The 27,200-nt window shown below is 52.2% G+C and overlaps 1 protein-coding gene across 3 annotated transcripts in view; it reads right to left on the reverse strand.

Annotated features, from left to right (window-relative positions):
* Positions 1–254: 254 nt before the first annotated feature.
* Positions 255–27,200, reverse strand: part of Dctn1 (dynactin subunit 1) — a 32,716-nt gene continuing 5,770 nt past the window's right edge. The window contains exons 1-30 of one of the 3 annotated variants that reach the window (XM_050164888.1): positions 19,429–19,476; positions 17,183–17,428; positions 16,863–16,941; positions 16,660–16,694; positions 16,081–16,101; positions 13,533–13,550; positions 12,164–12,184; positions 10,637–10,828; positions 10,133–10,330; positions 9,799–10,003; positions 9,647–9,725; positions 9,360–9,519; positions 9,149–9,253; positions 8,814–9,005; positions 8,618–8,734; positions 8,236–8,388; positions 7,134–7,463; positions 6,246–6,314; positions 6,004–6,066; positions 5,760–5,909; positions 5,441–5,602; positions 5,227–5,358; positions 4,586–4,711; positions 4,051–4,193; positions 3,466–3,632; positions 2,677–2,810; positions 2,353–2,545; positions 1,682–1,761; positions 1,071–1,160; positions 255–719 (exon numbers count right to left, since the gene is read on the reverse strand). In XM_050164888.1, coding sequence (XP_050020845.1) covers positions 582–719; positions 1,071–1,160; positions 1,682–1,761; positions 2,353–2,545; positions 2,677–2,810; positions 3,466–3,632; positions 4,051–4,193; positions 4,586–4,711; positions 5,227–5,358; positions 5,441–5,602; positions 5,760–5,909; positions 6,004–6,066; positions 6,246–6,314; positions 7,134–7,463; positions 8,236–8,388; positions 8,618–8,734; positions 8,814–9,005; positions 9,149–9,253; positions 9,360–9,519; positions 9,647–9,725; positions 9,799–10,003; positions 10,133–10,330; positions 10,637–10,828; positions 12,164–12,184; positions 13,533–13,550; positions 16,081–16,101; positions 16,660–16,694; positions 16,863–16,941; positions 17,183–17,428; positions 19,429–19,461 — 3,831 coding nt within the window. In that variant the 5' untranslated portion in view covers positions 19,462–19,476 and the 3' untranslated portion in view covers positions 255–581. Of the gene's footprint in view, positions 720–1,070; positions 1,161–1,681; positions 1,762–2,352; positions 2,546–2,676; positions 2,811–3,465; positions 3,633–4,050; positions 4,194–4,585; positions 4,712–5,226; positions 5,359–5,440; positions 5,603–5,759; positions 5,910–6,003; positions 6,067–6,245; positions 6,315–7,133; positions 7,464–8,235; positions 8,389–8,617; positions 8,735–8,813; positions 9,006–9,148; positions 9,254–9,359; positions 9,520–9,646; positions 9,726–9,798; positions 10,004–10,132; positions 10,331–10,636; positions 10,829–12,163; positions 12,185–13,532; positions 13,551–16,080; positions 16,102–16,659; positions 16,695–16,862; positions 16,942–17,182; positions 17,429–19,428; positions 19,477–27,200 lie in introns of those variants that run through there. The other 2 variants (XM_050164886.1, XM_050164887.1) reach the window with 2 other exon arrangements.

Here is a 27,200-nt window from a genome sequence, read left to right on the forward strand (position 1 = left end):
CATTGAAGTGGACTGAAAACATTCAAGTTGTGGGGAGGCACAGAGCTGGACAAGCTACAGGGTTCCCCCTTCCGCTAAGCGCTCTGTCCTGTTCTCAGAGCAGCTTACTGTACATGTATTGAGGGCAAAGTCCTTCACCCATCTCCAGGGGGGCTTTCAGCCTTGGCCCATCCAGTTTCTGAAATTCAGCAATCCTCCTCCACCCGTTCTGAACCAGTTGGCCCAAGTCCCACTCAGAACCACACAGAAAGCAGTGAAGTAAAAGTTGCTTTAATTGGGGGGTGAAGTCCTCAGTCAGGGAGACCTCACTCTATCTTTAGTGGAGGGGTGTCACACCCCCTCCAATGCCCTGAGGCCCCTCGGGAAAGAGGGAGCAGCGGAACAGCGAATTAAGGAAGAGGTCAGGGGCGGATAGGCAAACCCAGGTTACGGAAGCTGCAGGACCCTAACCAGACCTGGGGAAGCTGACCCAGGCAAGAGCTTAAGCCCACGGGTTCAACCAAGGAGTGGCTGAGGCGGCTGCGCACTGAACAGTGGTGCCAGGGGGTCCGTGGGCAAAGGGGACAGCAGGGAAGGAGTGCTTAGGAGATCAGGCGACTGTGGAGCTGGTGCAGCTGCTCCTGGGTCAGCACCAGACGGTGTCGCTGTCCTAGGCCGGCCGCACACGAGAAGGTCACCTTGCCCATGTAGACCGTGTCGTCTTGCTGCTCTTCCTTGGCCTTGTGTTGGGAAGAGAAAGAGGACGTCAGGTCAAGGGCTGCCTTGACTATGGCCACCGAAGGCCCCTTGGGTACAGGCACTGTGGCAGTCCCTGGACACTGGGAATATCTTTCAAATAGAACAGGTGGGTCTAACAAGGCAACCGAGTCCCTCCTGGTGTAACAGCCAGGGCAGGCATTATTTATGTGCCGGGACAGTCCAATCTATAAAAGCCGGAAGCACTTCGGGGATCTGAGCAAGCAAGATGTGGCCCTGCCAGATAAAGGCCTCTTGGAGGCCCAGGAAGAAGAGCAGAAGCCACAGGAGCACCTGGAACGGTCCATCATCCCCCGCAGCGTGCTCCCCCTTACCCTGAGGAAGGCTGACGAAGGGAAGGTGGCAAAGTCAGTGGGAACGGTAGCTCCAGGACGCTGAGTTACTGTCTCCTTGAGGACTTCATCCTGGGGAGGGGGAGAGAGGGGACCCCGTTGGTAGTTCAAGACCTGCCCAGCTTCACAGAGACACTAGTTCCAGAGGACTTGGCTTCCTATCACCACACTTGCGCCCGTCTCTAACCCCCCGGCCCCCCCCCCACCCCCCACCCCCACCCCGTCTCTAACCCCGTCTCCACCCAGCGCCCTTCACGCTTTATGCACTGTCACCCTGGAAGGCCAAGCTCGGCTTCTGTTACAGCCGTAAATGGTACAGTGTCAGAAACCACCAGCAAATGCTCTGCCGCCAATGGCTTCAGCTGACAGAAGCTGTGGCCACACATCCTGAAGAATCACTGGCTCAGCACTGTGGCTCAGCAGCCTAAAGAGGATCCTACCAGGCGCTTTGTTGAGAAGCCTCCCTTCCCTCCCACCCTCTCCCCAGTGTGCCTCAAAGCATGGGGCAGGTGCAGAGAGACCCCAGAAGTGCCTGGCACTGCCAAGGGGCGAGCCAATCAAGTCCAGTGTAGGAAAGGCAGGATGAGACTGACCTTGAGCTTCTCAATGGTGTCACTCAGGGACTTGAGCTGAGCCACTTGCTCCATAAGCTGAGCTGACGGGCTCTTGGCAGCTGTGAAGAGAGAAGGATGCTGAGGACACAAAGGTCCCTCCGAGCAGCTGAACTACATGGCCAGGAGCATCAGTACTGAACCCACGTAGCACAGGCACTTTAGAGAGAGCGTGAACTGGGTCTGGTGGGAAAGCCTAGAACCCAGCCACTGTGAGACTAGACAGGAGGATAGGTAGTTCAAGGCCTGCCTGGGCAACTTACTAAGACCTTGTCTCAAAAATAAACATAAAAAAATTAAAAAGTGCCAGGCATGGTGGTACATGCCTCTCTCTAATCCCCGCACTCAGGGAGGCATAGGCAGCTGGATCTGAGTTCGAGGCCAGCCTGGTCTACAAAATGAGTTCCAGGGCAGCCAGGGCTACACAGAGAAATCCTGTCTCAGAAACCAAAACAAACAAAAAATTAACAAGTAAAAAGCTGGGCCCACAGAGCTTTAGTAGCAAGCTTGAGGCCTTTAGTTCAATCCCCAGTAGGAGAGAAGAGTGGAAGGAGAGACAGAGGACAGGGAAGAGAAAGCGGGAGAGAACAAGAGTAAGGCACGGGGAAACTGACTCTGAGGCCGCAGCCATCTTCTCAGTGGGGAGCACACACCTGGGCTGGTCCGCGTGATATCTATCACATGCGTGTGCGTGCTCAGCTGATTTAGTGTCTCCAGTAGCTGGCTGGTCTTGCGATACAGTGTCCCAGCCACCAGCTCACCACCAGGGCCCTCGTGGGGCGGGAGGGAAAGCTTTGCTACGTGCAAAGGGGGCAGAGCGGCCAAGGATGCCTTCATCTGGGCTCCCTGTCAGGATGTGGGAGGGAACAGAAGTCGTGTAAGAGGTGCAGGCGGCCTTCAGTGCTCATCACGGGCCAGCACACCCATCACGGTTCGGCACACCCATCACAGGCCGGCACACCCCCTACGGTCCTTACTTTGAGGATGCTGTTCTCATGCTGGAGCTGCGAGATGTGCAGCCTCATGGCGGAGATCTGCTGGAGCAGCAGCGGTGAGTCCTTTACCAGCCCCGGACCTGGCAAGGCACCTGGAGCCTGCCCAGGAGTGGCCCCTGTCAATGTCACAGAATATCATCAGTCCTGGCTGCAGAGGTTGAAAATTGGCTCTTCCCTCACACCTCCACTTCTGAAGGCACATGGGAGAAGCCTCATGCTGTCCCCCGTCCCAGTGCCCAAGGCCTTGGTAAACCCCAGCCGGGGCAGAGTCTACCTCGCTGTTGTTCTTCTGTGTGCAGGAGCCCGCGGGGAAGCAGAAAGAGAGAGAGGGGATTAGACAATGTGGGGGCGCAGGACGCAACAGAGGAACTCTGGACACAACATGCAGAAGAGCCTCTTGGTCACCACCAAAGCCTCCTCTCTAAGACCCTGCTCTGCCACTGGGTGAGAGCAGACATGTGATAGAGGGCAAAACCCATGAGGAAATAGCGCAGACCCGCTGAGGGACCACAAGACCGACATCAGGCAAGGCTAGACATTCCAGCAGGGAGTTTCTAGAGTCTAACTTGGTCGTTACTCTGACTTCACCGGCAGTCTGGTAACATGCTACTTTACTCAGTGGGTCTCCAAACCTATCTTCATGGCAAGAGAAAAGAAGTGTGTTCTTGGCTGAACACCAGGGGTATAGGCACCTGAAGTCAAACTGAGGCCAGAAGAGGGGACAGTCAGTCTAATCTCCCTAGGCCAATGCCACCTGTACACTGTACTCACCACCAGCAATGCCAGAGACCAGGGTAGCAATGCCTGAGGGAGGGGGACCCCGAAGCCCTTCAATTGTGCGCTTGGACTGGCTGTTAAGCCGCTGCTTTAGCTCTGCCTTCTCTGCCTCCAACTGGTCGATGTCAGCCTGGAGTGCATCCATTGTCTCCTCAAAGTCTCTGTGATAAAGAACCTGGGTTCAGGCATGTTCCTCACAGCCCCACATGACTTTCCACCCTGACAGCAGGCCCTTAGATGCAACCCCAGCAACGCAGTGGTGTGCGCTAGGAAGTCACACTACAAGGAAGAAGTCTCTAGTGACAGAAAGTGGCAGGTAGGAGGGATGGGTGGAGGACTCAGGGCCCAGGGATGGGATGGGTGGAAGACTCGGGGCCCAGGGATGGGATGGGTGGAGGACTCGGGGCCCAGGGATGGGATGGGTGGAGGACTCGGGGCCCAGGGATGGGATGGGTAGAGGACTCCGGGCCCAGGGATGGGATGGGTGGAGGACTCGGGGCCCAGGGATGGGATGGGTGGAAGACTCGGGGCCCAGGGATGGGATGGGTGGAGGACTCGGGGCCCAGGGATGGTGCTGACTTCTCCTTCTTTCGCAGCAGGGTCTGAGTCTCCTCCAGCCGAGTCTGGACTTTCTCAATGCGCTCATCTGCATCCTTGGCAGCGCTGTCCAGCTTCTTCTCCAGGAGGCTCAGCCGCACATTGGCCTCACTCAGCTCCTCTCCCTGCATAAAGTAACACTTCTAGCTCCCCAACATCCTCCCCAAAGCCCCAGGACTGAGTTAGGCCCCTAGCTGCAGGCTCCATTTCTTTCCTCAACTCCCACACCACCTTGATCCCCCTGCCAGCACCTGCTGCTGCCCAGGCCTGCCACACTTCCCACCTTAACTATTTAATCAATTATGTTATGTGCATGGTGTTTTGACTACACGTGTGTACGTCTGTGTGCCATGTGTGTACCTGGTGCCCTCAGAGACCAGAAGAGGGCATTGGATCTCCTAGGACTAGAGTTAAAGATGGTTGAGAGTCACCATATGGGTGCTGGGAATCAAATCAGGGTCCCTTGAAGAGCAGCCAGTGCTCTTAACCATAGATCCATCTCTCCAGTCCTCCGCACCTTAATCTTGAGAGACTTCTTTAACTCCTTGATAACTGTCTCTCTATCTTCAAGCTTCAAACCCAGACCTTCAGCATCTGTGATCTCCGCACGCAGGGCTGCAGCCCGAAGTTCAACTGGAGGAGGCTAAAAGACAGAGTGCATCAGAGATGGAGGCAGAGGAAAGAGGATGGAGTGGGTCAGAGGGTGGAGGCTGGGGAAGGAGGATGGAGTGGGTCAGAGGGTGGAGGCTGGGGAAGGAGGATGGAGTGGGTCAGAGGGTGGAGGCTGGGGAAGGAACATCTAGTGCCTTCCTTCTTTTTTTTTTTTTAAAGATTTATTTATTATGTATACAGTGTTCTGTCTGTCTGTATCCTTGCTGGCCAGAAGAGGGCACCAAATCTCATTACAGATGGCTGTGAGCCACCATGTGGTTGCTGGGAATTGAACTCAGGACCTCTGGAAGAGCAGTCAGTGCTCTTAATCTCTGAGCCATCTCTCCAACCCTAGTGCCTTCCTTTTAAAGATATCCAATCACAGGCAAATCATCCTGACTTCTAGGCAGGATGCTCCTCCTCCTAGACTCCTCACCCTCCACAACCAGGGCAGCTCTGCAAGCCGCACTTCTGCAGGCCCCTGGGTCCCCAGAAACCTCCACCCACCTTGCTGGGGGGCCGCTCTGCATCGTACTCGCCCTCCTGCATGGCTGTGGCCAGCTTGTTCATTGTGCTGATAAGGATGGTGCAGGACTGGCGCAGGCACTCGTAGGGGCTGCTGGAGGGGCTCCCGTAGATCTGCAAGAGCCAGGGGCACGTGTAAAAGGCTCGCCGTGGCCACTGCCTCCTCAAGCCCCAAAGCCCGAGGTTCCAGGCCAACCTGCTCGCTTGCTTTGAAAGCCAGCTCCTCCAGTGCAGCCACAGGCAGCCCCTCATTCTCTGCCAGGGGGGCAATAAGCTGGGCAGCTGCAGCCGCCACCTCCTGCAGAACAGCCACCACCCACGTCAAGTGCTTCCTGCAGTCGAGGAGTGTGTCGGACACCTGTGTGACAGGCAGGAGTCAGGAGCCCACCCAGTACAGCAAGACAGCTCCTAGCTTCCCAGTCCAGATCTCTATGTGATAGTCCCGACCCTCCCCCACACTCCCCCCCTCTCCCGTTTCTGCTCAGCTTCCTTCCCTCACAATCTCAGCCCTAAACCTGTGATCCAAAGGCCAGTGCTGCTGGGATCCCCGGAGCATCTGTCCCTGGCATTCGCCTTCGGATCTTCTTGCAGAACTGGCGGATGTCACTGCAGGATGTTTCCAGGTCTCGGAGAAGAAGGGCAATATCTGTTGCCTCCTGCCCACCCTACACACGAAAAGGAAACAGGAGGAGCCAAGTCAGCACTGGCACTAGGAGAAGTGGGGGAGGGAAAGAATCGTCAAATCCAGATGTGCCTCACCTGCAGGAAGGCACGCAGCCGCACCACCTCCACACTCATACAGTCCAGGGCACTCTGGGTGAACTGTGCAGAAAGAAACATGTGGTCTTAGCATCTAATGTGAGCTCCTCTGACCCATCACTGTCTCTGAGGAGACCCCACCTTCTGATGACTGTACACATGGGTCCTGGACCTTCGCTGACCTCATGACTGATGTCCTCCCCCATCCCTACAACAATCTTAATCACTGATCTACATGTCACCTTGATGTGGTCAGCCAGCTGCATGGTGGAATCCTCCGGCTGCTCAGCAAGGTGGATGCTGTACAGATGCTGAGGAGGATGACAGAGAGAGAGACTTTAGCCTATGGAAGGGCAAGGGCTAAGGGACCGTCCTCGTCCCAAACTAGAGTTTGAACCCTGGATACTGTGGTCTTCAGAGGAACAAACTTTCCCCACCTCCAGGTAGCTACATCACAAGACAAATTCACATCAGAGCAAAGGAGAACTGGGATTGGTGGTGTAGGGCCATAATCCTAGCACTGGAGAGGCCAAGACAAAAGCACTGGAGTTCAAGGCAACCTGAGCTACAGTGAAAGGCTGTCTTATATAAAAACATGAGTGAAATAGCTCAATAGTAAAGACACTTGCTCCCAAGGCGCGCAACCAGAGTTCAATCCGCAAGACCCGTATGGGGAAGGAAAGCAGTAACTCCCTCATGCTGTCCCATGACCTCTACATGTACACCATGGCATGGGATACACATGCATGCATGTATGCACATATACTACACACAACAGTCGTTTGTTTGTTTTTTAAATCCAGGCATGATGGCATAGATCTATTATCCCAGCATTTGGGATGGAGGCAGGAGGATCAGGAGTTCAAAGTTATCTTTGGCTATGTAGCAAGTTTAAGGCCAGCCTGGGTTACATGAGACCCAGTCTCAAAAAGAACTAAACAAAAAACTAGTCCTACCTCCTCCAACAACAAACCTACCCCAAACAACAACAAAAACAAAACCAGAGCAAACTGGGTCTCAAGCAGCCAACCACAGACATAAAACCCTGTATACCCTGGCAATAACTCCCCTTAGGTAGACGTCCCCCTCCTGCCCTGACACTTCCCCAAGCCTGAGTTCTGGCCCCAGACCTGGTAATACTTGATGGCCTTGGTGAGGGGCTCCACGTTGACAGTTTCATCCAGCTGGTCCTTGTGCAGCAGCTCGATGAGGAAATCCAGGGAGCGCTCGTGGGCACTCATCTCGGGGTAGAGGCTGCCCACCTTCTTATACACGTCCACACTGCACTGGGAGAGGGCATGCTCGTAGCGGTGCAGTGTGGCCTGCAGCAGACTCAGTGAGTATACCAGCCCAGCAGCAAAGCTCAGCTGCTCCCCAGCAGCTCCGCGAAGCCCAGGCCGCTCTGAACAGTTCTCACTGAGGTCAAACTTCTCCTGGGCCTGCTTCCGGATGAGCTCTGCCTGTAGGAAGAAGATTAGGGTACCGGGCTGGGAGTAGAGGACAAAGAACACAGACCCAGCAACCCATGGCACAGCTAAACAACCATGTGGAGGAGGAGGAGGGTAAGGATACACAGGAAGAGCAGCAGAAACAACTCTAGACGGCAAGGGACTGAGATGAGCAGGGTCACGATGCCAGGAGCTTGTGAGTGCCCAGGAGAATGGAGGGCAGTAGAACCAGGTGACTTAACGCTGCTGCTCCTGCAATCTGGCTGGACTATTACCCTGCCATTTAACCCCTAGCTAACTCCTGGCTACGTCTGGTCTAGCTTAAATGTTATTCCTTCAACAACCTTCACCTGAAACTCCCTCACAAGAAGGCTACTTCTCTCTTCTGAACAGTTTCTCCTATCTGAAGGGGACTGGTTTCAGACCCCTCCTGTATACACTAGCACATGATGTCTGTGTACCTCATGTCAAATGCACAGGATCTGCATGTAAGCCACGTGCACACTCTGGTATATGTTAAAGTTCCTCTGAGTTACTGATGCTACCTAACACAAGCTATACCGGATTGTTTAGGAAACCATGAGAAAACAATTATACAAGGTTCTTCTCCGGGTATTTCTGATCCACAGCTGAGGAATGTGGCAGCTGGCTCTGTACTCACTGAGACCTTGCTACCCGAGCTCTGAGGACAGATGGTGCCTGCCGCCTTCCTCTCACACCCTCGATGCCTGGCTCACAGCAAGTGTTAACAGGTTCCACCGCACGTGTGACTGACTGGTCATACCTTGCAAATGAGACGGGGCATAAGTAGCAGCACCAGGACACAGTCATGGTCTCCTCCTGGCCGAAGGAAGCTGTCAGGCATGAAGGCCGTCAGCAGGGACATGTGCCGGTTGGCCTGGGCCACCTCCATCTGTCTCAACTCCATCTCAATTGCCTGTAAGGTGGACAGGGAGGAGGAGGAGGGCTCTCAGCCTGGATGGGAAGCTGTAGAACCACCATGCTTGCTTCACCAGGCCCTTTGTTTCTAGGATAAGCCCAGGCCAGAATTCTTCCACAACTAGCACATAAAGCACCCCGAGTCCATAACCCCATACCGTGTCAGCCCCTAGCTACCCCCAGGTTGGGCTCTCTAACACCCCTGACTTCAGGGTCCATGTTCTGACCTTGGCATGAGCCTTGGTCTCAGCAAACTTGATTTTGAAATCAAAAGTCTCTGGAGGTGGCTGCTGTTGTCTCTCCACAGACGCCTCCTGCTGGTTCGTCAGCTCCCGATTGACATCCTGCGAGCAGACAGTGAAGCACAGTTGGTCCTGGAGCCCTAGTGTGACCGTGAGCTGAGAGCAGGGGCTAGGCAGGCACCTGTAGGTGTGCGGTCAACTGGCGGTACTTCTTGATAGTCTGCTGATAGTCCGCAACTGTCTCCTGGGCGGCTTCCACACGCTTCTGGGCCTCCCGTACTCGGGCTCCTGCCATGTCCAGCTGCTCCCGCAGCTCCAGCTCTGTCTCCCGTGCGTTCTCCTGCAGCTCGTCGTTCATCTCGTTCATCGCTTCCTGGATGCCACAGAGTTGGGGAGGGCAAGACAGGGTCAGGATGCTCAAAGGTTAAGGGTCTGATGTCAGTCTCTCTCTCTCAGAAGATCCCTTCCAAATACTCTCCAACAGGAATAGGAATCAAGGACCTGCTTTTCTCTTACCAAATCCCCCACAGTCTCCCGCAGTTCCCGCACTTTCTCTTCTAGATTCAGGTTCCGGTCAGTCAGCATCTCCACCATCTCCTCGGCACCCAGAGCGGCGTCCACCTGTGTTGAGGGAACGGGCAGGGAGGAGTGCCGCTGTAAGGGCCGAGAGGGAAGAGGGCAGCAGAAGCGTCAGTACAGGGTCCGGGTGGGGGCTGTGCGCTCAGACCTGCTCCTTCAGCTCATCGATGGTGCTCTCTGCCTGGGTCAGCTCCTCCTGGAGACGCTCACGCTGCTGCCTCACAACCTCCAGCTCCTGGTTCTTCTTTTCCATGAGCTTTTGGAGTTTCACATGCTCCTGCTTCTCTGAGGAAGAGAGATCTCGCATCCTGTGGAGATGCGGAAGGAGGAAGGGAGGGAGCCAAAGAGAAGACAGAGATGGCAGAAAGCGTGTGTCAGACACAAGGTAATGAGTACTCAGATACTGAGGCAGGACAGGGACGGAGGAAGGCCTACCTCACCAGGGCGTCTTTCAGGCGGGCATTCTGCTCCTCTAGCTGCTTGAGCTGGTAGCTTGACGCAGCCCCGTCTGAGCCTGTGAGAGCAACAGTGTGTTCGGCTGGTCCTACTCCACCAGCTGGCTGGCCCCCCTGTTCACAGCCCCTTACCTTTCTCTTCAATTTCAGCCTTGAGGATCTCCAAGTCTGTGGTGAGCTCGTCCACACGCTCCTTCAGAGCCTCCACCTCCTGCTGCAGAGACTCAGCCCGCTCTTCGGCCATCTCCTTGTCCAGAGTGGCCATCTCAATGGCATCGGCTGTGTCTGCCATCTCCTCCATGTAGCGCTCCTTTGCCTCCAGCGCCTCCTTGGCTTCCTGGAGGTTGGAGGTAGGTGGAGAAGAGCAGATGAGTCCCATGCTGCCCGTTCTCCCGAGGCACCCTATAATCCAGCCTGGATTCTGGTTCACCTCACCACCCCAGACCAGCTTCATCCCAAGGCCCACCTTCCGCGCTTCTTTGAGGCGCCGCTGCAGGTCTGCCTGCTGCTCCTGCATTTTGCTCTTCCATTCCTGCACCTGCTCCAGCTGGATCTTGTGCTTCTCCAGCTCTTTCAGCTTTGCCTTGTCTTCCGATCGTTTCAGACGCAGGGTCTCCAGTTTCTCTTCCAGGTCCCGCACCTGGGCCCTCAGCCCTTCCTCCTCCTGCCAAGCAGAGATCCCATGGTTTCTGCACAGCCCCCACCCCACCTTAACAAAATTGAGCTGGAGCAAAGACAAGAATGTATAAAAATATCTCTGTGGACTGAGAACCAAGAGCAAGTGGCATTCAGACATCAAGAGGAAAACGTGGCACACGACATACAGAGAAGGTATAAAGGCGCAGGAAGGAAGAACAGCCCAGCCAAGAGCTGACCATCCACATGCCATGTCCCTACTAGTGCTTTACGACTCCAGCCCAGCACCTAGCCAGGGGTCACAGGCCCGTGGGTGCCTTAATTCTATCCTTACCTTCGAGGGAGATGGAAGTGGAGGTGCTGCTCCAGGAGAGGTGAGGGCCGGTGTGGGGATGATGGGAGCTGCCAGCGGAGTCTGAGCTGGGGTGCTGGGCTCACTGCTGCTTAGTTCACCGGCTGATGCTGATCCAGAGGGGCCCAGGGAGCTGCTGGCCCCCGTCACCCCAGTACTGGCTGGGCGAGTAGGCTATTAAGAGGACAAGGGCAGGCCACAGAGAGAATAGAATATGGGAATGCGGAAGAAGAGATGGAGCAGGGGAAGGAGCAGAGGAGGGACAATGACAGAGTCCAAGAGCAGCGGGACGAAGGACAGTGGAGAGAAGGAGGAGAGGAGGAGAGACGTAAGATTACAAGGTTCCTCCCTTGGCACAGTGTCCACACTCTCCTTGCTCTGCCACAACCTTCAGAGCAGGATCTTACTCCCCAGAACTCCCTTCTGTGACCTACATGTGATTATTCTAGCAACTTCTAAATACTCCCATTCCCGTCCTTGTGCTGGGTCCATGTCCAGCTCCCCCAGCAGAGAAGAGTGCTTCAATGTCATTCCCAGAAGCAAAGAACAGATTAGAGATTGTTCTCAATTGTCATGTTCTCACAGAGGGCTGGAACAAAAACGTGGTATCAGGCTTTCCCCTCAGTCCTGAGAAACAAGCTGAATAGCACTCCTTTGGTCTATGTCAAGGGATCCTAGAGGCTTTGGGCTGAGTCGGGAACTGTAGAAAGTCCACCCTGGGAACACAGTAGGTAGAGTATACCCTTCTACTTCCCTCTACTTCCTCCCCAAGTACAAAGTTAGAGTTAAGTAACAGAATCCAGGCCCCCCGTAAGGTTAGAGTGGGGAGTTGCAGAGCTTCCAGGAAGCCACAAACCCAAGGGTAGACAGTGCTGCCCCTGGTAACGCTGAACCCCAAAGTTCTCCTGGTGAGCAGACATGTGGAAACCACAGAGCACCCACAAATACTCTTCCCGAGACCTTCAGATAGTCACCCTCACCCAGATACTGTGCACTGCCAAGATCCTCACTTCTTTTAATCTCACCCATCAAAGCTGGTCAAAGCCTGTCTTGATTAGCCACAGCCCTGCTTACTGCTCTTCCCTACTAAATCTACTGGCTAAGATGGCCTCTTAAGGATCAGAGGTTGCCAGGGCTGGAGAGATGTCTCAGCAGTTAAAAGTTCTGGCTGCTTTTCCAGAGGACCCAGGTTTGACTCCCAGCACTCACGTGGCAACTCCCAAAAGATCTGACACCCTATCTTTGCCTCCGAGGGCACACATATGGTACACAAACATGCAGGCAACATTCATACACATAAAATAAAAATAAATCTTAAAAAAAAAAAGGATGAGAAATCATTTTCCCAGGAGGGCCCAGTTACCAGCCTCAAGCCGCTCTTCTCCCTCAAGGGAACCCTTTGTACACGGTAACCAACATTTACTTGCTAGCATGCATGACCACATACATGCACATGCCTCAAACGTGTGTGCACTTGGCAGTGGCTTACAGAGACCTGCTTGTTCTCACCTTGGGCCGTCGAGTTGTGGTCTGGACAGGCAACAGGAGCCAGAAGAGAAGGAGTCAGGAAAGAAAGGGTCATGGCAGGAGGACAGAGGTAGCAATGAGAGCAGAAACAGCAACAGACGGGGCTAGCCCCACCAATCCCGTCCCACTGCATCCCTCAGGGAATCACCATACCTACTCCAGGAACTCACACTCCAGCTGCCCTGTTCCTACCCTCGTTTTTACCCAACCCTTGTAGGCCTTACCCCTTCGGATACCCTACAGATCCTAGAAGCCCTTCCCTAGGCTGAGCCACACGAAAGCAAAGGCAGCAGCTGGCAAGAAGGTCTCCAGAGACAGTCCTTCTGTGAAGGTTCTCCCACTCCAGCCTAGGGGCCCCACCCAGACACCACTCCCAAGGACTTTACCAAGTCTGCCTCTTCCATCAAGTGCTAGACTCTAGAAAGGACACCCTATACGACCTGGCCCTTGACAAGAGTACCACACACTCAGAAATGGGAATTCAGAACCCTCCAGATCCCTAAGACAGAACAAGGCTATCGTGTGTGTGTGTGTGTGTGTGTGTGTGTGTGTGTGTGTGTGTGTCCGGGTCTTGCAGCAGGCTCCATCCCTAAGGCAGAGGGCTCAGGTGTCAGGACTGCGAATACTGCACCAGTAAAAGCCCACAGCTCAGCAAAGTAACCCTCCCGCTGGAGGAAAGCAGTGGGGGTGGGCAGAGCACACAGGACCCACTGTTCCAAAGCAACCCAGGAGGCCTTTGGGTTACTTCGAAGTGGCAAGGGGCAACTAGCTCCAACTCCCAGAGGTCTGCTGGCTGTGCCTCGGGGCTCTAGCAAGGATTCGACTTGAGCTGTTTTCAGCAGACAGTGAGTCCAAGAAGACCAATGCCCACCCTCTAGTCAGGACTAATTCACCACAGCTGTGAGTCAAAAGCTCTTCTAGGGTCCGCATCCTGCCCTGATTAACTCCCTAGCACAAACTCTGGGGAGGCAGGATGATGGAAGAACAAGCAAAAGCTTAAGTAGGCATGCTTCAAGCACTGATCCACCTAGCCTGCTGCCTCAGGCTGGACCCCAGGAAACCCTCCCCAGTGAGTCTGCAGTAAAGACGGCCTGAAGCCCAAGCCTGTGAGGCCACTGGGTACAAGGCCTGGAACAGGCTCAATCAGCGCCCAAAGTAGATAGATCAAGAAACATACGGGGTGGGGCACAGTAGTGACACACACCTCTCCCTGCCCCCCCTCCCCTTCATCCTTACCCTCCTCCCCCAGCTAGGTAGACTGATGAAGTCAAATCAGCCCCCACCCCCACCCCAGCAGCCTGCTTCCATCGCCCTGGCAACCCGGCAGCAGGACCAGAGCAAGCAAGAGTACCTTTCGGGCTGTCGGTGCCTGTCTCATCATTGCAGAAAACCACAGAAAGCAAGGAGAGGAAAGAGAGTGAGGGGCAGCGGAAGGCAGACAAACACAGGGAGGAAAGACAGACGAAGGGAGGGAGGGAAAGGCGGCGGAGACAGGAGATTAGTGAATCAAATCCCAACAATGCAGCCTTAGCTTCCGGGCCTGCAAAAGACTGCTGCGGTGACACAGATGCCCTGGCAGGTGCGCAGCGAGCCAGCAGACGATTCCGAGCTCCGGTAGGCTCCAGCAGGCTCCCGGAGCCTTGCCTGGCCCAGGTCGCCAGCTTAAGCTGATGGCAGCCTCAGTGGCCGCAGCAGCAGCAGCAGCTCCACCTGACGTCATGCACCCACCCTCTTCGGCTCCATGGGGGTGGAGCTACCAGTCCTAGGTCACCTAGCAACCATCCAGAACCGGGTGGCTCCTCCTCCACCGGATGGGACTAAGTCCTGCGCAAAGCTGCCCTTCCTCTCCATCAAACACAAGGCTCTAGCCCCGCCCTCTTTTTCCCCTCCAACTCCAAGTCCTTGCTTCAAAAAGCTGGGCCAGGGCCACTTGCAGAAATGGCACATTAAGGAGTCAGGGAATTTGTGGACAGGAGCAGAGGGCCTGACGGCTCCATCATTACATTCTCGCCCCAACAACCCCACTGCATCCACTTCTCACACACACACTAGAGACACCCTTAAGTCTCTTATCAGGACGGTCAGAGCACCCTCCAGCACCCAGCTCCAGCTCTGAAGAGTACACAGTAATTAGGGAGCCCTGGCATATGCCACTGGCAGCAGCAACAGCTCTTACAACAGTGTTGGGCTCTTCCCTCACTTCTCCAAGCTACATAGAGATGAAAGCCTGTGTCTAAAGCTTTCTAGAAAGGGCAAGTAGTTTTAGAGGCACCCATGTTCTCTCCTGCCTCCCTCTCAAAACACTAGTTTGGGGGAGCTAACGGCTCACAGGTTAAAAAGCTGCTCTGACAGAAGACTCAGTTTGAATTCCAAGCAGTCACTTGGTGGCTCATACCCATGTATAACTCCAGTCCCGGGGGCATCTGTCACCCTCTTCTGGCATCCACAGGCACTGTTCAAACATGGATACTAACAAACATGGAAGCAAAACACCCATACACATAAACACACATACACTGGTTTCTGCTCTAGATCTAGCTCCCCGTAATGTGGGGATGACAGGAGAGAACTCTGATTGAATGATCTGCTTTGACTGAACCCCCTGGGTGCAAGACTGGAGACAGCAGGGGACACCACCGCTGCATTTTGTAGCATAAGCAGTCGAGGTTGAGCTGTCCCATTTCTCCAGAACCTGGGCATTGCTCACAATCCTACCAGGGCCATGTGAGCCTGCAGCCAAACTCGGCCAGTCTCACATGGCAGTTTCATGTTTTCCTCTACTCAGGGACCTGAATCCAATCACAAGACAAAAAAAAAAAAAAAAAATCAAGGGATGAAGCAAGTCCCCATGCATCTGGAACGTGTCCAGCATTCTTTACAGCAATATCTGCCTTAGAATTCTATCCCTACCGGGAGCCAGGACTGAGAATCAAAAATAAGTACCAGCATGTGGCCTCTACCAAGGTAAGACTCCCAAGTTTTTTCAATGCCCACCAGGAGTTGAAAAGATGCTCTTCCCCCTTCCCACCCAATCCGGAAGCTTCCATGCAATATCAGGAAAGCCTGAGACAGCCTGGCAACAAGAAGCCCACAGAACTGCACACATGGTTCAGACAGGGGCATGCAGGGCAGAGGCCCAAGGCAAGGACTGGTCGTGGCAGCAATTTAAGTGTGTAAAAGTCTCTGGAGAGGAGCTGGGCATGCGGTGGCCATATGGAATGCCACCATTAAGGAAGCCGAGGCAGAAGATTGCCATAAATTATAGGCTAATCTGGCCTACACAATGAGTTTCAGACTAGCATGAGCTACGAAGTGAGACCCTCTCAAAAGACCTACAGAAAAGCCTGTGGAAGGGAGGGGGTGGCACGGTCAAGACCCTGGGGGAGAGGGGCTCGACACATACTAGACGGGGAGACAGCAAAAGACCACCAGGCAGAGTAAAGCAGGCACTCGTGGCAGCACCGACTCAAAGGCAGGTAGGCAAAGTGCTGACTTCCAACTGCTCTTCAGGAGTCTGACCTCCTCTCTGCACAGCCACTCTATTTCTGGTACTTTCCCCAGCTCCATTAGTCCTAAGTCTAGCTAAGTGAGGACTCACCGTCAACTAGCTGCTGTGATGCCGCCATCAGGCACCTGCAGTCTCTAACTGGGGGGTGGGGGTGGGCAGTGGTCCAGAGCAGGGAAACTGTCTCTAGTGAGGGCTGCCTTGACCTGGTCCCTGAACATATGTCCTTGTTCTCCTCAAAGGCACTTTGGAAGACAAACTGCCATTTCCTCTGGCCATCCCAGCCCCAATGGTTACACACGAGCATGCAGTGGTGGGGGTGGGGGACATGCAGGAGAGCAGGATGGGCTCACAATCCACCCACCCACCCAGATACAAACAGTAAACACACCACCTTCTTAGGCTTCAGTCCCCGCTGCGTTAGGAGTAGGAAAGGGCAGAATTAGAGAACAAAGCCTGGCCAGACATCCTGCGCCAGGTGTGAATACCAACTGAGGGGAACACAGGCAAGGGGTGAGGAGCTGGGCAAGCTTCAAGTGATCCCTCAAGGACCCACTTCTAGGGTGTTCACCCCAGCTCAGAGAAGCTGGAGGCCAGTCTCCCAGCCCTCTGCAGGGGAGAGGTGAAGGGAGCTGGAAAGGCCCTCTGTATGCATCTTACAACACTAGTGACCAAGAGTCCCTCCACCTTACCCTGACCTAAACCCTCAGGCCTTGGCTTCTTTGGACACCAGAAGGTCGGAAGCTGGCTACAGCACTGGGGTGTCCTCCCCAGCTCCCTCAGCTCAATCCTACTTGACCCTAGCAGTGTTTCCTGCCACCTTTACTTTAGCCCTAATGTAGCAATTCATTAAGGACCCAGAAAGTGTCCTTCTTGGCGAGGTTAGGTGCCTGCAAGTTCAGTTCAGACCCATCTACTGCTTTGACCTGCCTAGCCCCGGGTCTTCCTCCCTCCCAGCTCCCAAACCACTCACCAATTTGCTGGTCTTTGTAGCTGCATCAGCTCCCTCTGTAGAAAGCAAATAGCAACAAAGTACATTTATACTGAGGGTAAGGGGGAAAGACCCCCTCAGTGGGATGGGGAGGATGGAGATAGGGAGCACAGAGCTGAAGCCCTGATGTTCGGGATGGGCGGAAAACTGGGATGTGAAGATGAACTTCAGAGTGTAGCTAGTACCTCTCTTGAGGACCTTTGAAGCCGAAGAATCAGGAGTCTCTGGGGAAGTAGTATCTGCTCCATCTTCAAATACCTGGATCTGAAGCCAAAGAGGAGACTCCGCAGTCAGATCAAGAACGCTGTGATCCCTTCTGAGCTTCCAGGCAAGCGGGAGTACCGCAACTTCCCTTTCTCCCAACCACAGGCTTGTGTCCCACCCAGGAAAAAGAAGCACCTACACACTAGTGGCACAAGTAATATATGTGCATGCACACACCATACACACCACATGCATACGCACACACACATACGCATGCATACATGCAAGCATGGTGTGTTACCTGGGACTGGCGTACAAAGATGCCATGGCCTTCGTCGCACGTGAAATACTTCCTTCCCTGAACAGTGCCGTCGTTCTTGCCTTTTGCTTCATCCAGGATCACGCCCACCCATTTGCCAGTGGCAAAGAGTGTGGCTCCAACATAGGCCACAGTGCCTCGGTGGCCTTTCCCAATGACCTCCACGCGGGAGCCCACCCGCAGGGGCCGGGCACTTGCCTCTGCACTCATCCTGCTGCCGCTCGGAGTCTGGAAAACAGACATTGCAGACATACACAGTCAAGAGGCTGCAGACAGGATCCCAGACAGAAAAGCACCACAAGTCATCACCTTAAACTCCATTCTAAGGGCAGAGTAAGTCTACAAATTTCCCTTTGAAAAACATCAGTGACATGTCCAAAATTTCCCCAAAGACAGGATCTCAATACCCAGGGGGTAAAGACAGGAGGATAGCCATGAGTTTGAAGTCAACCTGGACTACAATGAATAAGTTAAAAGTCAGCCTGGGCTACATAATGAGACCTTGTTTCAAGAAAAAAAAAGCGTGTTTTGATAGCTCACACATGTAATCCCAACACTTGGGAAGCTCAGACAGGATTATCATGAGCTTGAGGCTAGCCTGAACTACAGGGTTGAGCTCTAGGTCAACATGGCCTAAAGTGAGACAAACCTCAAGGGAAAAAAAGTCACAAAAATGAATAATGGCAATCTTAAAAAATAAAAAAAAAATGAAATTTAAACGATATTCCAAAATCCTCCAGAATCTACTAGAATTAATTCTTAAGAATTTAAATTGAATAACAAATCAGGATTCATGGGTAGATCTTTGAACGTCACCATATGGCTGCTTCTTGAGTGTACTGCCCCCAAGGAGAGGAAGTAAGAACAAGCAAACAGCTCAATTCAGATCAGGTTCCCCACAACCCTGTCTGAGGAACCAGAGCTGAGAAAGTCGGTGGCTCAGTAGTGGCCCTCTGCACTGTCCTCTGTGTTCCTTGGGATTCAAATGCCCTTCTCTGAGCTCTCCACCACACTCCACCCATTTCTTCTACTGTGTGTGTGTGTGCATGCTTTTTTTTTTTTTTTTAAAAAATTCTTGTTATTGTTCTTTGAGACAGAATGTCAGTATTACCCTAGGCTAGTATGGACCTTGCAACCCTCCTGCCTCAGCTTCCTGAATGCTAGGATCACAGGCACAGAGCATTCCATCAAGCTAGACTTCTCTTCAGAGGCAGAGAGCTGCACCTATGTCCAGGCCCTCAAGCCACCGTCACTCCTTCCTGATCTGATTCCTGTCACTCCATCCACATGTCCACTGTGACATTCCGGGTGGCTGACAACACCCATTCCCCACACAGCTCCTCTTCCTGGTCCTGGCCCTGCTGTCTACTCTCCCTCCAGCTCTGGAGCTCCTTCCCTGCTCTTGCTGTCACAAAGGAAAACACAGACCAAATAAACTAAGTCCCTCAAATTAGCCCCTTACAGGACTCAGACCCTGCCCAGCAGTTCAACTGGGCAGGCAAAGAAACAAACAAAAACACTGTCCTTGGGAAGTTCCCAGCTTCTTACGTAGCCGTGATGACTGAACACATGAAATTAGGTCCCAAATCAGACCATGATTTGGAAGAAAATCACACCTAAGCCATTTTTAGCAATAATTATTCCATGAACCAGCAAGCTTGCAGCAAACAAATAAGGCAAGAAAATGTGACCCCATGGGCCCAAAGACTGCAGGTGTCCTTCCTGATCCCCCACACTCAGCACAGCTGGCTTCAGAAAGGAGTCAAAACACTTCCCAGGCTGCCACTCTCTAACTCCCTTCCTCAAAAAGCCCAGCCAGTAAGATGAGGACATAGCTCCAAATCCATATGATTTGAGATGTGGGGATCTCAAATCATACCTGGGACAACGTGGAGATCATGGGCTTAACAATAAGGAAACTGCCAACGACATCAAGGCTGGACACAAACTCAGGAAAGACCCTCCCACACCTCCCAACACGCCTCTCAGAATCAGGTGGCTGCATCAGTGGATGGCAATCTCATCTCAGACAGGAGAGCAGGGACAGACCGCACAGCCTCACTGCCTTTAGTATCAGAGTCCTGAAGGCTCCTTGGAAGCCCAGTGTGTGAGTGCCTCAGCTGTGGGCCAGCCTCTCTCCCCAGCCCCCACACAAGTGATGTCCACAGGCACCGGGCCTGCTCTACCAGCCCTCCCAGGGCCATCCCACACTGACTGAGGCCACTTACCCGACTGTACGTGTGCCTCTTGCTCTGGGCCATGTTGCTCACCCGGACTCTACCCCTTCCCCCAGCTAGCCAAAGACAGAGAGAAAAGGCAAAAACCTAGGCAGGAGGGGTCAGGGTGATGGGCCCGCATGGACCGGCTCAGAAGCCATCAGGCAGGAACCTCCCTTCGTCCGTGGGCCTCCCTCGGTAGGGGTAGGGACAGTAACGGGGCCGAGGTGTATAAGTCCCTTCCAATGCCCGAGGATTCCTGAACCCGGAGACACTGAGCCCCGCTTGCCAGCTGATGAGTCTCACTCTGCGCTAGTGCTGCTCTAGACTGTCAGGAAGCATGCTGGCCTCTGGGTCCTAGTGCTCCCCGGCTTCACCTGGGCCAGATAGGACCTGCTAGAACCCAAGGATGCATCCACAAATCCTCAGCACTGGAGTACAGTGCTCTGGCAGTCCTGACCCTTCTTTCTCACCTGCACCCCCCATCACTGCCCCCATCTCCAGAATGCGAAGCCTCAGCAGGTCCCCAAACATTAAGTGCTACTCCCAAATGACCAGCTGCCTCCAGCCTCCACGTTGACAACCCCCTACACAAACACACACTTTGTTGCTTCTCTGTGTCAGCCTCCCCCCAAAAAAATCTGGACTCAAGTTCAAATCCATAAGCTTGGGGTCTGAATTTCATCTCACACTGGACAGATAAAGAGCAAAGAAGGGACAGAAATGGAGGCGTGCTCACCCAGAGAAAGACAGTAAGATCCAGGTCCCCACCCCCGCAAGGGAGAGGTCCCCTCATTCACTTTCTCTCGTCTGCTTGTTGTGTCAGCCAGGCTCTGATACCCCAGACATCACATTCAAATGGAATATTAAAGACAGTTTTCAAAAGCCAAGAGCCGCACTGTCCCCTTGGGCCCAAGTCCACCCTACCTCTGTCCCTATCTCTTATATCCTTGGCTTTGTCTCCTAACATCAGACCCAACAAGGTTTTTTTTTTTTTTTTAGACAGGGTTTCTCTGTAGCTTTGGAGCCTCCCTGGAACTTGCTCTGTAGACCAGGCTGGCCTCAAACTCACAGAGCTCTGCCTGCCTCCATCTCTTGAGTGCTGGGATTAAATGCATGCGTCACCACTGAGAGGCTAAGCGAATCTATTTTTTATAGTTGTGTATTTCACAAAATTTCTTAACAATGTTATATCACCTTCATAATTAAAGAAAAATGCTATTAGTTTAATGAAACTACTCATTCTAGTGAGATCTCCACATACGACCCCATTTATTTACATATCTGTCAATGACTAGGAATCAACAGACCTGGGTCCTTACCCTCAAGCAAAGTATGATTGGGGTCTGACCACTGGGTCCCTGGCTGTATCGTGGGTCTGGATCCCCAGACATACGTGTCTTCCTTCAACAACAAAACTGCAGTTTCTGTCATTCTGCCCACTAGCCCAGCAGCAGAACGAGCCACACAACAGTCTTCTAAGGTGATGAGTAAGTGTGAAATGCCACAAAGAAACCCATCACTTTAGATGCTAACTTCAAGTTTAATTAAAATATTCTCAGCTGGGCAGTGGTGGCTCAGGCCTTTAATCCCAGCACTAGGGAGGCAGAGGCAAGCAGATCTCTGTGAGTTCGAGGCCAGTCTGATTTACAAGTGCTAGTTCCAGGACAGGTCCCAATGCTGGGGTGAGGGTGGGGGCAAGGGGAGAAAAAAAAAAACAAAAACAAAAAACAAAAACAAAACAAATTCTGTCTCTTCACTTCTCCCAGAACCTTTAGAACTCACCTCCCTGCTTCCCTGCAGTCCCACATAGCTTTCCTTCCCTCGTTCCCCACCGCACAGGTGCGCAGGGCCATTCTGGCCCAGGCAAGCACACTAACCCATCCAGAGTACTTGCAGTCCACAGAACACACTTGAGGGCTCAGCAGATGGCTCAGTGGATAGGACAGAAATTGGGGATGGAGAGATGTCTCAGAAATAAGGACCACTGGCTGCTCTTTCCGAGAACCTACGTTAATCCTAGCACCCACAGGTGTCTTCAGTTCCATTCCTAGAGGATCTAATGCCCTTTTCTTTAGGATAGGGGTTAATGGCATTTGCTCTTCTTGATGAGGACCTGAGTTTGGTTACCAGCACCCACACTGTGCTACTCCCAACCACCTATAACTCCAGCTCACGATGAGATGCCTCTGGCCTCTGCAGGAACCTACACTTATACATGCATGTACGTGCGCACACACACACACACACTTTTTTAAATAAAATAAATCCTTTTTAAAGATAAAAAGCATTAGAGGTGGCTCAGTTGTTAAGAGCCTGTCCAGCTCTTGCAAAGGACCTGGGTTTGGTTCCCAGCACCAACATCAGGTAGCTCTGGGGAGTCTGACTCCTTTGACCTCCCCATGCATACATGTGCACATGCCCACACACAGGCACACACCATACACATAATGAAGAATAAACCGCCAGGTGGTGGCAGCATACACCTTTAATCCCAGCACTTGGACTCTGCCTCCCAAATGCTGGGATTATAGGCGTGTGCAGCCACCACCTGGTGAATAATAAATCTTTTTAAATAAATAAAATAAGAACATGTAAGACAATAACTATCTTGCAAATCTACATGCTCAATAAAAACTACCTAAGAAGGCCATCATCACCACCCATGGATATCACAGTAATCTGGGGGCAGGTCAGGGATGACAGACAAGGACACTAAGGCTGAGAGATCCACTCCTACTCACCTTACACAGGAGAGCCCCCAACGTGCTCTAGGACACTCGGAACTCCCTACTACCCTTACCTCCGGGCTTCCAATAGCAAGCTCTAAACCATACTGCTTTCAAAACTCACGCACACAAAAATAAACCTGCAATCCCAGCACTAGGAAGGCAGAGGAGAATGGTGATTTCTCGGCTAGTAAGAGCATCACAGTGAGAACGCAGGTCTCGAGCAGCCTCACTGTGCTCGGGCAACACATGGACACACCACTTCTTGAGAGCTGTTTATTCTAACAAGTGGGAGTGCCTGACACATGGACATTAGTACTGCAAGACTCAAACAAGAGAAAGCAGGGTAAGGAGCACTAAAACTATAGCATTCCAAAGAAGTACAGCCTGGCAGGAGCTAGATATATACAAGCCTTCAAATGCATAGACAATAAATACACAAAATTAGACAGGAGAAAGGTGGACTGGGAAAAAATAATGACTGTGTCTTGAATTGTGGGGCTTTTTTGTTTGGCTTAAGGCTGTACAGAAGCCCTGTAAGTTATGAACACAGAATGGACAGCAAGAAAATTATCCTCTTGGGTTCTTCTGTCAAACTATAAAGAGTTCCACGAGGTAGCCCACAATGTCTCTTTATGATGCAACTGCCCTCCATGCAGAAAGTCAAGTACTTAATTGAGTAAATAAACACACTGAGACGCACTGGTCTCCTTCCTGAGCTGTGGAGTGGCAGAGTGAAACTGCTTTAGGAAGATGGAACATGCAGGTCAGAGTGGACACATGAGCAAGCTACAAAGCAGGGTTACAGCAGGGAGCACGCTGCAGTGCTGAGCCTGGGGTGAGAAAGGAGGACCCGAGAGACAGGCAGACAGACAGATGGAACAGGGAAGACCGCAGACTGGCAGGAGCCCCACACACAGCCCAGGACACAGCTCTGTTCTACGTTACCTCTGGGCAAGGTGGTTAACTGACTGAGCCACAGTAACCCAATCCATAGCAAAAAGGCATTCTTTACCTTCTGGGTGTTACAAAGAATAAGGAAAATAAGGCAGGTGTGGGGAGCAAGACATACTAGCACTTGGAGCACGCAGAGGAGAGCCGACCCCCGAAGGTGTTGCGATTTAAGCAAAGGATCTGTTATCATGCCTGACACAAACTGTGCTCAGATGCAGGTGCCTTTGTGGTTACTGCATCCACTCATCAACACAACCTGCTCACAACTGAGACTCTAAAGCTGAAATAAATGAAGACATGAATGAATGTAAGAATCGGCAAGTGAGGGGCTAGAAAGGTGGCTCAGTGGCTAAGAATGCCTGATGCTACTACAGAGGACCTGGGCTGGTTCCCAGCACCCACCCCGTAAGGCTCACAACCACCTGTAACTCCACTCCAGTTCCAGATCTGACTCTCTCGTCTGGCCTCCACAGGTCACCCCACACATATGTACTTACACACTTACACACACACACACACAAAAAAAAAATAAACGGTAAATATTTATAAAATAACACACAAAAAAATTAGCAAATGAATAAATCAACTGAGAAGCCTTGAGGTGTGAATAATAAAAATGAGGGTTGAGGCTGGCGAGATGGTTCATGAGCATGCGTCCGTAGTCCCACCCCATGGAGACTGGGGAGGAAGGAATCCTCAAGAGACTCCATCTCATACAAGGTGTAAGGCCAGCACCAGCGACAGAGGTTGTCCTCCGACCTCCACAAGCACACTGTGGGGTACGCCTACACTGGAACATACAAATGCAGACACCAGTAATATAGTCCTGGCTGTCCTGTAACTTGCTTTGTAGTCCAGGCTGGCCTCGAACTCATAGAGATCCGCCTGCCTCTGCTTCCTGAGTGCTGGGATTAAAGGTGTGCACCACCACCCAGTCACAAAAGCATTTTTTAAAAAACAAAAAAAAGAGGGGGATCAAAGCAGAATTGGGAAAGGGACACTGGGCAGTTCTCAGGGCCTTTTCTGGGGCCAATTCAACTGCGCACACTAAAATGTGTTTCTTCACCTGCTTCCAACGTGAACCTGTGAGATAGGTGCTGGCCGGTAGTCAAGGACTAAAGGGAGTGGAATGAGAGAGAGACAGGAATCCTTAACAGACAGCATGAGGGATCTGCGATGGAACCATTCAGTTGTCACGGGGACAATGCCTGTGTCCAACCTGGGACATCATGCACAGCTTTACAGTCCTTAAACACAGGGCTGGGGGATGAACTAAGGAAGAATACGTGTGATCTCTATCATTTTTTGCGTGAGTCTGTGTGTATGTGTTTTGTTGCAAACTTAACCGCCACTCTCATGTGTTAGGCAAGCACTGTACATACATAGCCCTTTTTCTTTTAAACTTTTTTACTTCTTTACTTGTGTGCATGTTTACAGGAATGCAGAGGCCAGAGGTCAGTATTAGGTTCCTTTCTCAGTTACTTTCAACCTTAATTTTGATACGGGGTCTCTCACTGAACTGGAGGTTGCTGATTCTAGCTAGACCGACTAGGGAGCAAGCCCTAGGAATCCTCCTGTCTCTACCGTTCCACTACTACAATAATGGGTGCACACTCATGAGTCTGGCATTTTTACATGGGTACTGGAGGTCAAACAGGCTGCCATTCTTGCATGACAGAATTTTACCAACAGAACCATCTCCTAGGCTGCATACTTTTCATTTTGAGACAGAATCTCAAAAAATTGCCCAGGCAGATTCATAATCTTCCTGCCTCAATCTCTCGGGATTACAAACCGGAGCCAGCAGGCCAGTTTTTCACTGTTATTCCTTATACTTTATGTAAATATACTAGTTATTCCAAAATAAAATATTTCAAACATAGCTGAGATGCAGGTTTACTAGATCACTTGCATGGCCAGGTCCATGCCCAATACTGTGAAGCAAAGCTTCTGATGTTGCCAACAGAAACAAAGAGAGGCTAGGGAGATGGCTCAGCAGTTAAAGTGCTTGGTATGAAGCATGAGAAGCTGAGCTCAGATCCCCGGGACCTGCTAAAAGCTGGGCACAGCCATGCGCATCTACAGCGCAGTGTTGGGGTAGAGACAGGCAGATCTGGAGATGCTGGGCTCCAGCCTCGCTGAAGATGGAGGACATTCTGATCAGGGATACATTCTGATGTCAGCCTCTGGTTTACACACTTACACACACACACACACACACACAAGACTGTGCTTCCTCCTTCCCTGAGTGACACCGACTCTCTGATACCAAGCCTAGCTACAGAGACACATGCTTTCCACAGCGTCACTGGGTCCCTGACACTGCCCCATAGGGTCTTCACATTCCTTCAGTAGAGAGCAACAGTGTTCAGATTTCTAATCCATTTTCCTCCTCAACAATATTTAGGAAAGTGGAAGGAGTCCCCCCCCCCAATGGAAATTAAGTCCTGGAGAAATTCAGACAACAGCAGGAAACAAGCGGACCTGTGGGGGTGTGGACCGGGGCAGCAGGGAGGAAGGTCTCTTCTTCCTTTTTTTTAACACCGATACCTCAGGATCCCTTAATACTCTAATTCTCTTTCAGTCTCATGCTGCCAAACTTTGATCCTGGGCTGACTATGTGGGCGGTCTGACAACAGAGTTAAATCTCTGAGCACCAGTGAGGAAGAGGTGACGGTGCGCACAGTCTAACAGGGGAAGGTCTGCTTGCCTAGAGAAGATGCTGGAGGCCGAACCCAGTCCCGCAAAACGGAATCCAAGATCTGCCTTGGCAATCTTACAGAGATGGGACTGGATCCTGAATGGACTTTCTTCAGCGCTCCAGCTAATTATCCCCAGAAATGTCTGCATCCTACTCCCGATGTGAATGGAGCTCACCCCACCCTCAAAGCTTCCTTCACTCCAGCAACTACCCAGGGATTTCCAGGTCCACCTCCAAGAACCCCTTACTTATCCTGAGAAAGGACCTTCTGCAGGAGTGCCAGAGGCACTCGGGCCCCATGCTCAACAGTAGCAAACCTCACACTGACAGTAAGAGTCCTACCTGTCTAGTTTCCAAGTCTCAGTTAGTTCTTTCCCCTGAATCAACCAGCGGGATCCAGGCATTAGGACCCAGCAGACAGGGAGCACCGAGACTGCGCTCTACTGAGGTAGATGCACCATTCCACAACTTCAGCAAAAGCCAAGGCAGCCAACAAAGGCACAGCTGAGGTGGCTGTGCCTCTACCGCTGGCTCGCTCGGGCAGCTTGCCAGCCACTCCTCAGAAGCAGACCGTACCATCCTCTCTTTTTCAAAACCCACGCCATCACCTGATCACAATGGAGATCAATCTCCTTAAACCACCATGCAAAGGCGTATCCATAGCAACCCCAAAAGGAAGGACACAGAGATGCTCCAGTGGCTGCAGAAAAAAAAAGGTGAGTTTGTTTCTCCTCTATCCCATGGACCATTCTCCTCCACTCACCAGGGGTCAGTCCTGCCTGCAGATCCTACCCATCTCACTGACCGGAAACTCAAAGGTGAGCTAAGAATCAGACTGTAACATAAAGATATAGGTCTGCAACATCCCAACACTGGCTGACAATGCATTCTCGCTTTCTGGAGAATGCGAACAAGGTCTCTCTTCTTATTCGCTGCTTCAGGTGATAGTCTCATCTTTTGGGATCTCACAAGGGCAAGCGGCCATCAGGTTCTTGTCTTTCTAGTCAAGATGCTGGGCAATTACTCTACAATTTGAGAATCCCCCTATGGCAGCAGCAGACCCCACTTCCCTGCCCACTAAATCGCTCCCTTCTCTATTGCCTCAGGAGGACTCCCATTTCTGCAGAGATCCTCCCAAAACATGAACACTAAGCCTAATAAAGCCCTACATCCTCAAGTCCCCTCTCTGTAAACCAGTAATATATTGATAGGGCTGTTGTGAAAACCACAGGAGGGCTTGGGCAATCAAACTTCGCATGGACTGCATACTCCCATGCTGAAGAGCACTTAAAACTGTGGGGTAAAGCACTCAACAGTGTCAGCCCATCACTACGTTGAAGATGGGTAGGTCTGTAAGCACAGGACTCCAGCTCTGAGTCGCTCGGCCACACTCCTGGGCT

Source organism: Alexandromys fortis, unplaced genomic scaffold (genome assembly GCF_014885135.2).
Source record: "Alexandromys fortis isolate MF-2015 unplaced genomic scaffold, M_Fortis_MF-2015_v1.1 scaffold_138, whole genome shotgun sequence".
Taxonomy (NCBI): domain Eukaryota; kingdom Metazoa; phylum Chordata; class Mammalia; order Rodentia; family Cricetidae; genus Alexandromys; species Alexandromys fortis.